This window comes from Mesoplodon mirus, assembly GCF_964341445.2.
Source record: "Mesoplodon mirus genome assembly, contig: SUPER_14_unloc_4, whole genome shotgun sequence".
Taxonomy (NCBI): Eukaryota; Metazoa; Chordata; class Mammalia; order Artiodactyla; family Ziphiidae; genus Mesoplodon; species Mesoplodon mirus.
The window spans coordinates 959792-970512 of NW_028295741.1; the positions used below are offsets into that span (position 1 = coordinate 959792).

General features: G+C 47.2%; 1 protein-coding gene across 1 annotated transcript; it reads left to right on the forward strand.

Annotated features, from left to right (window-relative positions):
- Positions 1-6299: 6299 nt before the first annotated feature.
- LOC309816155 (protein FAM170A-like) lies at positions 6300-10192 on the forward strand (the record flags this gene model as incomplete). The annotated part of the gene is made up of 4 exons (XM_082646812.1): positions 6300-6369; positions 7482-7622; positions 8435-8989; positions 10173-10192. 4 exons carry the CDS (start codon positions 6300-6302, stop codon positions 10190-10192), a joined length of 786 nt encoding a protein of 261 aa, XP_082502938.1.
- Positions 10193-10721: the final 529 nt, after the last annotated feature.

Sequence of the window (10721 nt, forward strand, 5' to 3'; positions counted from 1 at the left end):
TTAAAATTTTGGAATAATATTAGGAATCTTCTCTTTATAAAAAACTGAATTATCGGGCTTCCCTGGTGGAGCAGTGGTTAAGAATATGCCTGCGAATGCAGGGGTCATGGGTTCGAGCCCTGGTCTAGGAACATCCCACGTGCCACGGAGTAACTAAGCCCGCGCGCCACAACTACTGAGCCTGCGCTCTAGAGCCCGTGTGCCACATCAACCGAGCCCACGTGCCACAACTACGGAAGCCTGCGTGCCTAGAGACCATGCTCTGCAACAAGAGAAGCCACTGCAATGAGAAGCCCGTGCACCACAGCCAAGAGGAGCCCCCGCTCACTGCAACTAGAGAACACCCGCTAGCAGCGACAAAGACCCAATGCAGCCCCAAATAAATTAATTAATTTTTAAAAATTGAATTAGTTTCAAGGGTACAATGTATAAAAGGACAATAAAAGCCCCCCTTCATAACCCCCCAACCCCACTCTAAAGATGGAATCGATATGCTGTGATACAATTTATAGTCGTAGTACTACTCCTCCTCCCACCACATCCGAAATCCTCTGAGCCAGGTGCAGCAGCTTCCTTTCACAATGCTAGGACCCGCCACAAGACACATGATAATCCCTTTGGACATTTCAAGGAGCGGCACCAAGGGAACAGTACCGGGGAAATGCCACTGACAGCTCAGAATATCCATGGCATTTCTAGAGCCTCGGCACTGCTCTCGCTCTGGGAATGAAGGTCCAAAAAGCACATCGGAGAATGTTCATAGGTGTAAACAAGCTCCACCTTTGAAACACAATCTGCATAGAACCACATATACAAGCCTGCACGATGGATGAAGCCAAGGTCTCCTCCATGATTTCCCTTCTGACCACCTTATTGTCTCCTCAACCATAAAAGGTGAACTTGAAACTCAGGACCTTGCCTTGTCACCAGAAACATCCAAGCTTGGATCAGTCTTTCTAAGACCAGATACTTGCTCTCTGAACTATTAGAGACTTGTCACATACACACAGGTAGAACAGGATTATTTCTATCTACCTGGGGACTTGGAGTCTTTCACATTGCTCCTGTTAAAACTCTCACAACAGCAAAACTTTACCTACAAAGGGTTCAAGCTATGACACTCCCAACTTCCACAAACCTCCTCAGCTCTTGTGAGTCACGTGCAGCCAATTCCAGGAATTGGAAACATGGTTGTGAGGATGAAACTGACTTTGGGGCTCCCCTTGGATATGGTCTTCCAGACTTACCAAAAGGCCATTAAGAGGAAGGTTTACCCCACCTCAGGGAAACCCGAGGCAGTACTTGCAGTCAAGGGCTGGCCATGGCTTCTGAGCTACATCCAAAAAGAATTTCATACTGTACCTGGATCTGCTGAAGCCATTTCTGACTGTCCGAGAGCCAGCATGTACCGTTCCTCAACTGCCTCCATTGTGGATCATCAGTAGGGCTGTCAGATTTAGGACATAAAAATACAGGATACCCAGTTAAACTTGAACTTCACATGAATAATAAGTCATTATTTTTAGTATAAGTAGATCCTATGAACTATTTGGGGCATACTTATCTTCAAAATGTACTCGTTGTTTTTCAAACATTCATATTTAACTAAACAGTCTATATTTTATCTGTCAACCCTACTCAGCAGAAATGATGGAGGCTCATAGAGATCCAGGAGACGCCTCAGCGCCTCCTCAGCTTTTATTTCTACGTCCTGGACAGCGAGCACGAACCTTCCACTCCCAGTCAGTGGCTAGAATGGAGGATATTCTCTGTTTTAGAGCTTTTTCTACTTGTCATTGTTATTATCTTCCTTATTTTAAAGAGATGTTTATTTTTTCCCAATCTCAATAGCTCATCCAAAAGTATTTCAAAGTTCATTAGAGAAGGGAAAAACAATATGGTTCTGAAAAGTGAAGGAAACCGCCTGGTGTTTAGTAAAGAAGTAGTAGGGAGACTGAAAAAGCCAAACTTAATAAGCAGATCTCTCCAAGGGTATTTTCAGAGCTTGATACCCTCCCACACCCTGAAAATATTATTACATCAAGAATGTAGAACTGCTAACCAAATGTAAGGCTCCCATATGATTCTATCAAACTGAGGATGCTTCTTTACTAAGCAGTGAGCACACTTGCTGTCCCAGGGACCTTGGCAGTTGCAACGTAGGGCTCTTCCCTTTGGGATGGAAACAGCAAGTTTTCCTGTGGTCCACACGCTGGCCCCAAAAATACTACACTCCCAATACTTGTCAACTTTAAGTATTTTTCTACATATCTCCATTTTTCTGTTACTATTTGGACTACATCCTAGACTTGACACTACATAAATTGCATTCAAGAAGCTATTTTTAAAAGTTGGTAGGAAACCTTAAATCTATGGCTTGCAGTCCCTGGCTTACTTTCATCCAGGTGCATAAGGGTTTTCAAAAGTAGTCAGGTTCCTTACCCCGTATCACAGCCCCACGCTTGTGTCACAGATATAAAAATGGAACATGATATTTAAGGTTTTAGTAGCCAAATCATCAAGCCTCCCAGACAGAGGCAATAGAGCAAAATGATTACAGAGGCATGGATTTTGATTTGCTCCAGTGTCTTGGGCAAGTCACTTGGCCTCTGTATTTATTTGTACTTATCTGCACTTATCTGTCACTTGGGGGTCATAATTGTACCTGGTCCATGGGTACGCTGTACAAATGATCTGTAAAGTAGTTACAAGAAACCGACACAGAGTAAGCACTCCACAGACATTGGCTATTAGCTATTGGAAATAGTTCTCCGTGAAACAGATGACTTTATCCGTGGATGACTCGGTGGGAGACAGTGAATCACAGAATCACAGCATGTTGAAAGTGACCTAGTTCACACTCTAATGTGAAAAGAAGAAAAGTGTGCATGGGTAGAAAATATCTGAAACTTTACACAACAAAGAGTTCATCATGTTAACTTGGAGGATTAGAATAAATCAGGAAAGGAGGAAAGAAAAACTTGAGTGTAATTCAACTTCTCTATCATTTGTGTTTCTACACTGAGACTCTGAATACACTGGAAGTGCAATTTTTTTTAATGTGGCGGGATAAAGGTTTTCAAGTTTTCCTGATCCATCCGTATTATTATCTCAGAATTGCTGGCATTTCTTGCCATCTTTGGATCTACACCCATCTGAGTCAGTGGGCCATTCTGGACGGAGGAGATAATAGAGCAGAAGTGAAGTGAGAGAAAAGGAGAGACAAGATTTTCTCTTTTCTCTTCAAAGAGGAAAGGTCTTTGGAATGGGAACAACTCACAACCAAACTTTGCGGAAAGGATGTGATGGAAAATGAGACAAACATCCTACCCCTGTGATGAGAAGGATTCCCTGGGCTGGATGGAGGGAGGTCACAGGTGGCTGGACAAGGAAACCAACTAGGGAGAAACACACACAAGTGCAGAGCAAACACCCTGAGGCCACTCAGCCTGACTCCATGCAAACATGTGTCCAGCAGACAGCCCTTCACCTGTGGCTCCCCAGCAAGACAGGTACCTCGGGGGTGCCAACTCATTCTGAGTCCATTATGCCTGGCCATTCATAAACCGCTGTCTAACGTGTGAGGAATAAACTCTCAATGTGTATGAGGAAATTGGGGAAGGAGATTGAAAGGTTACTTAAACGGAAAAAAAAGAAGTTCAGGAAGGCAAGATGGTAGAGAGACAAGAAAAAGACCTTAAAAGATAGAAAGGATTTGCCAAAGAAGAGAAAGAAAAAGAAATGATTCCGAATGGGTTAACCTGCAGCTAGGAAGTTAAGGAAGATTATTGATGGGTGAAGACTATGGAATAAAGCGAATAAAATTTCTCAGAAGTTGCTGAGAATATGGTAAGCAGCATGATTATCAAATTATGAATTGGCTGCAATGGCATTCTAGGGGGACACTAGGAAGGGGAAGCAAACGTTCATGAGATGACAGTGGCAGGTGGAAGGTTGTTTCAGGGGAAGATCAGTCTTGCAGAGGGTGTATCAGAGGAGGGCAAGTGTGAGAAAGCAAGCAAGGAAATACTAAGTGTATACGGTTCCTTCACTGAGTGCACCCAGCCCCGCGGTCAGCCTTGAGAACAAGCAGGACTTCAGGTACTGGAGCTACATTTCAGTCATCAAGACTTGAGAAGACACCCTTAACTCAGGTGTTCTCTTCAAACTCCATCTTTCCTTCTTGACCTTCATTTGGTCTCTTCCCTTACCCTCAAGCTGTGGACTGAGGCCACAGAGCAAGATGGGTCACTAGTGTCCTCCATCCCCTGGCGACTGTGGTTCACATCACTGGAGTACCAAAGGCAATAACCAAGTAACAGACACAAGAGTGTATGAAGAAGAAGAGATTCTGATAAGGCTTTCTGTGACAGTGTGGGCCAAGTCGGCTCTATATGGCTGGTATCACGTGAATTATGAGCAGCCTTAGGGGAGAAGTGCTCAGAAGGCAGAGCCTGGCTCTCTAGAGGCTCTGCGTGCTCACAGCCCTCTCCAAGACCTCAGTTACAGCTTCGGCCCCCAATATCTCTCCCTCTGCCTGCTCACAGTTTTTGAAGTCTTCTTTCCTCCACATTTCTCTTGAGAGGTGGAGGAGGAAGATGAGCTTCAGGCCAGCTCAGACTCCCCTGGGATCCCAGCAGGATGCCTATCATTAACCTCCCACCTTCTAGGAAGCTCCTAAGATCTTCACATTTGGGGCAGTTCTCATTTCAGCTGTGCTTCAAATTGCTGGCTGGAGACGGCCTGTTGGAAGGTGGCTAAAAGCAAGTAGCAATCCTTCGGGCAGCCTGGCCCTTCTCGACTGTCAGACATCTTCAGGGATATTCTAGGAAATGTTGTTTGTTCTAGAGAAGGGAGGGAAACAATCCAATTGTCCAATAATGCTTGAATGGAAAATAAATGATGCTATATGCATGTGATGAAATAATATCAAACAGTCAAAAATCAAAGACCTAGATCTATATGATTTCACGTGGATAAATCTTGAAAACATAATATTGATTGAAAGAAAATAAGATAAAGAATGTTAGAATGTGATAACAGGTATGTAAGTATTTAAATATTTAAATCAATTCAACATATTGCTTCTATATAGAGAGATGCAAGAAGATGAACTTTATCCAATGAACACATTATTTACATTTAATATGTTCATTTATCTAGGAAACCCAAAAGAACCCACAGATAAACTAGCAGGAACTAATAAGACGGTTCAACAAGGCACACACATACAAGATCAATAAATTTTAAAAGTCAATCACGCTCCTCTATACAGGCGATAGCAAATTAGAAACTGTAAAAAAAAAATAAGAAAAAAATAAGATCTGAAAATTGTCACAAGAGCCATATAAATTACTTAAACTAAGCATACGTAAAAGTAAATAAAACTGACAAACTGTGTACGACCACTTAAACTCCGCCCAAACAAAGGATTAAAAAACGACTGTTCTTACTTTATGAGAACACGCCCTCTTTCTAAGTAGCAGATCAGTACGTGAGAGTGAATCAAAGAAACACAGCATTTGAAAAGTCAACTAGGCCAAGCCTCTCGATCGCACAGACAGAAGCTGAAGACCAGACAGGTTGAGTTACTTGGTAAAGGGCCCAATGTCCTGACTCACGGACTCGCATTTTTCACTCATTCGTAAGACACAATCAAATTCAGTACCTTGGAAAGAGATGGGAAAAAAATGAAGAAATCAATTATATAGTTACTCATTTTTAAGTACAGAAATAGCTGTGACAAAATTACACGTATTGAGGGAAAATTGAAGTGCAGAGTTTAAAATGTCAATAATCCACAGGGAAACTGGAGACCATTTAAAATATTCATATTAAATCTCTCTAGAAAAGATATTAAAAGATCTCCAATCAAAATGTTCATTTTATAATAGATATGGTATGATACAACTTATAATAGATATGGCATGAACCTTTCCCTTTCATGGGAAAGCTTCGGCTGGGAAACAGGAATTGTTCTTGAAAACGGGGCCTGTGCTATTGCAGTGACTGTGCTGAACCTAGGTCCACAGAATGCTCTGATGTCATCATTGAGGTCACAGAATCCTGCTGTGCGCCTGGCAACCTTGGAAACTGAACAGCCCTGGTGAGCACTAGGCAGTACTCCTGGTTCACTAAGTGGTACAAGTTTTTCAGCCATTTAGGAGACTTGACTATTTTTGTTTGTATTGAATCATTTCAACGGATTGCCCAAGAGCCAAGAAGGGCCAACCTGTAGGGAAGAGGAGGAGTTGGACATCTCTTGAGGCATCTTCTAAGGGAGACTTCTAGTTAGTACCATGAAACGGCGACAAAAGAGGAAACATCTGGAAAATGAAGAGTCCCAGGAAACTGCCGAGAACGGAGGAGGTATGTGGGGGGCAACTTGCTGGGGCACATGGGTTTCTGCCAAACTGAAGCTTCTCTAGGAAGCGGGGGACTGAGAACGTGTCACCTGTGAAGCAGGGAGCGAGAGACCTCGTCTCACTGATGCTGCCGTATCCATCCGGAGGGTCCCTGTGGTGTGAGATGGCACAGAACGGCCAGATGCCCCCTGGGAGATGGGAGGTCAGCTCCGCTGGTCTGGGGACTCTCTCCTGGGGCTGCCGGGCCTGGAGCTTTGTCGGACTCACAGCAGGCTGCATCCTGCTTGCACAGACCTAGAGGTGCAGCTTTTCTCAGTCCCCGATTTCTCTCTTATGCTCTTGGATCTTTCCCTGTGGACATGAGGTGGGGGATGTGAAGGATGCAAGGATGCTGAGAGAGACCCATGGGTTGCTTGGCCTCTTTTACCAAAGTGGAAAGAGAAGCCCCATGAGTTGAAGGCCCTGTTGAAAAGTATCTTGACAAGTGGAATGCTGTTCGAAAGAAGATTGTTTGTCTAGGGTTGGTGTCATATTGAAAGCAAGGAGGTTTTATTCCTTCAACAGGAAGAATTGCCCAAAGGAGATCAAGGGAAAGGAAGGGATTTCCAGAGACTGAGACCACGTGGGCGGGGGTGAGAAATGTCCTCAGGGTCCTGCGGGGAGCTCTGAGAGCCACGGGCCACGGGGTGCCGGCGTGCATTAAATGTAGGCGAGTAGCTTGCCCTGGGCGGGGGTGGTCACCCCAGAGTTCCAGCGAAACGTCTCTGCCCCAGATTAGAGCCCAGTAGCTCCTTCCAGGCCCAGGACACTGGAGACTGTAGGGTTGGCCCTGGCAATGGAGGTCTAGACAGCAGGCAGATTTTCAGGCAGTGGCTGGGACAGGCTGGGGAAGGCAAGGACTGCCCCTAACCATTCAGAATATTTTTCTCTATGTTCCTGTGTGTGTGTGTGTGTGACTGTGTCTGTGTGTGTGTGTGTGTCGTAGTGCAGAGATGAGCAGGATGAACCACACTCTCAACTGTGTGTATTCACTGCACCTGACACGTGTCACTCTCAGTAAATATTTGTGGACAGAGGACTGATGAACCCACCCTGAGCCTTTCATTCCTCCCTCAGGAATCTCGAAGTCACAAGAGGATCCCCCTCGGCTTGGATCCACTGTGGTGGCCCAAGGCTGCAGCCCAGGGGCAGGGGAGGTCTCCTCTGCCCCTAAACACTTCTCCTGTGCTTCTTCTCCATGCAAGCTCATCTACGCCGGTAAGGGCGCGGGGCTCCTCAGGTGAGGGGGTGCTTGGCTGTGAGGCAGGAGGCACACAGATCCCAGGGAGGCTGAGAGGAAACCCAGGGTCATCAGAGGTGATGAGGGCTCTGTGGAGGAGCCTGGGCCGGATGGCTGAGCTGTTACGAGGGCGTGGATCCCAGCTGAGTCAGGGGTGGGGGGCGGGTGTGAATCCTGGTACTACCATGGTGGGGAAGTCAAGGAGCAGGGGCCGGAAAGGTCTGGACTTGAGGTTCAGGGAAGAGGGACCAGATTAAGCATCTTCAGAAGAAAATGTAGGGTTTCTCTTTGCCTTTGCTTCCAGAGAAGGACATAGTTCTGCATCACAAACCTCCAGCCTGAGAGCAGGACCATCCAGCTCAGGTCCACACAGCTCACACACACATGCGCCCTCCAGGCACAGCCCTTCTCAGTGCACACAGGATCCCCAAGCACGTGATCCACAGTACTCTCCTCCTGCACCACCGCCCCATTCCACAAGGAATGCACCACCGGTATTCCCAAACTCACACTCCTCGTCATACACGCATCCATCCGCATCCCTGACATACCACAGTCCTCACCACTGTACTCCACACCCGTGTATACAGACACCGCTCCAGTATACCCCAACACGCAGAAAAAAGCCCACAGATGACACCAGATACACCACTGCCTCCTACGGCCAACAGACACCAAGCTCACGACATAGCTACGTCATGCAAATGTCCCTCTCTCGTCTACCACACTTGCTCCCTCAGCTTCTGGCATGGCCCATGCATGTTATTATGATTTTAATTTCCTTTTTCAGGAATCCGGCGATCACATCGAGACACTGCCCAGCCTACCGCACCCCTAGCCCAGGTTCAGGAAAAAGGGGAGACCGCTCCCCCATCACACTGTGTCTCCTCCTCACCCTCTTCACCCTGTAAGAACAATCTGCACACAGACAAAGAGGAAAGGGGCATGAAAATATACTACATGCAGGTACAAGTGAACAAGGGTGTTGCTGTCTCCTGGAAGACAAAGAAACCCTTGGAGTTGCCTGAAAAGCAGCTGAGGATAGAAGAAGTGACCCTTCCTGAGGATGCATGCACAGTAGACACTTACCCCTCTGATGTGTCCACCGAAAACCTCCTGTCTGACAGTGAGCCCACTGGGGAGGAGAAAGAGTATGAGGAAAGGGCAGAGCCAGGCAGCCCATCAGGGTCACCTGCCGTCGAGGAGACACCCAGGGCCAAGACACCGGACTGGATGGTGACCATGGAGACTGGCTTCAGGTGCATGGCCTGCTGCCGGGTCTTCCCCACCTTGGAGGTCCTCCAGCAGCACGTGAAGGGCGGCGTCCTGGAGGGCTTCAGCTGCCGTATCTTTCATCTCAACATGGCCCAGTGGATGGGCAATGTGGAATCCGAAATCACCCCGAGGAGGAGGACAAGGAGGACAAGGAGGACGAGGAGGAGGAGGAAGAGAAGCAAGAAGGCCCCAGCCCAAAGAGGCCCCGTAGGCAGGCTCTTTCCTCTCTTTTGATTTCCACACAGCAACTGAGATTCATGGGACAGAAGATCCTGGAGACGGTGTGGTCTTGGAAGAGGTAAGGCTTGAGGCTGGCAGTCTTCTGAGCCTATGTCATGAGGGCCCAGAGGAGTCTAAGGGAAGGAGCCGCACACATGTGCTGGTTGACCTAATGGCTCTGAAGTTGCATCAACTTGGGACACACCCAGCACTTCCAAAGGAATTGAGCTCTGTTGACTTCAATAAGAATGTGGAGCCTTTTCCTAGGAGTTTTCTCTGGGTCTGCACGATGGACCTCAACTCTTAGAGGGCGTACTGCCAGCAGCTCCTTCTCGGCAGAGAGAGCCAGGAGTGGTCTCAAGAGAGGACAGGGGCCCTTGCAGGACCAGAACTTTGAGGTCTGAGAGCCTTGGGCCTGAGCCGAGATCTCACCCGGACCACTGGACCTAGCCTTCTGTAACAAAGGGGAATATGAAAGAGAGTCACGTGGAAATGAGGTCCCCCGAGATATGGAAATGTTCCAGAACCTTCGTTGCGTGGTAGTTGATCTGGAGCCAAGCTCACTGTGGTGTGTGTGGCTCTGAGCATTAAGGCAATGCTGGAGGGTAACCCTGACCAGCAGAGCTTGGAGTGCTTCTTGTCTCTTCCTGTTCTACCTCAGTTGTTTTATCCCTTCCAGGGAGAAGAAAGCACCCTCGGGATAGTTGGTAGTAAACCAGGGTATATCCTCCCTCAAGGGGACCTGGCCTGCCCTTCATTCAAGATGCTCTGGAAATGGGAACTGACTCATGTTATCGAATTGGCTGAGGGAGCACAACTCCCATGTTGATTCCGGTCAGACATGTTCATCAGACCTAGAGCTTTTCTCCTGATTCAAATCAAGTAGGGTATTAGTAGACTTCCCATTTATTTCAGCCCTAGAGATAGCACATGAGCAAATATAAAAAATCTCTGTGTATCAAAGCATTCTAATGAGCCCTTTCATTTTGCTGTTCATTGTGAAAAACACGCTCACTTTATCTCTGCCAATGAAGTGTTTCCACTTGACCAATGATGCCACACGATCCCATTAGCCTCACTGAATTTAGGGAGCCCATTATGATGACATAATTTCCCTCTCATTCCTGGCCTGCAGAGAAGAGCAGCTATAGAGCATTCCAAGACTGCTAACGCTCCCCTCACCAATACGTTTCTTAAACCTCTGGCAAAGCAAGTGTCCTCTGAGCCCTCCCAGGGCACATACGGGGTTTGGGTGAGCAGATCTTATGTGATAAATCCACTCCAGTGGTCTGGCATTCCTATGCCTTTGTAAACCTTCTACAGTGGTGGTTCTCAGCTGGGGACACTTTTGGTCCCCCCTCCCAGGATATATGTGGCAGTGTCTTGAGAATTTTTTTTTCTTTTGTGGTACGCGGGCCTCTCACTGTTGTGGCCTCTCCTGTTGTGGAGCACAAGCTCTGGACGCACAGGCTCAGTGGCCGTGGCTCACGGGCCTAGCTGCTCCATGGCACGTGGGATCTTCCCAGGCCCTGGCACGGACCCATGTCCCCTGCATCGGCAGGCGGACTCTCAACCACTGTGCC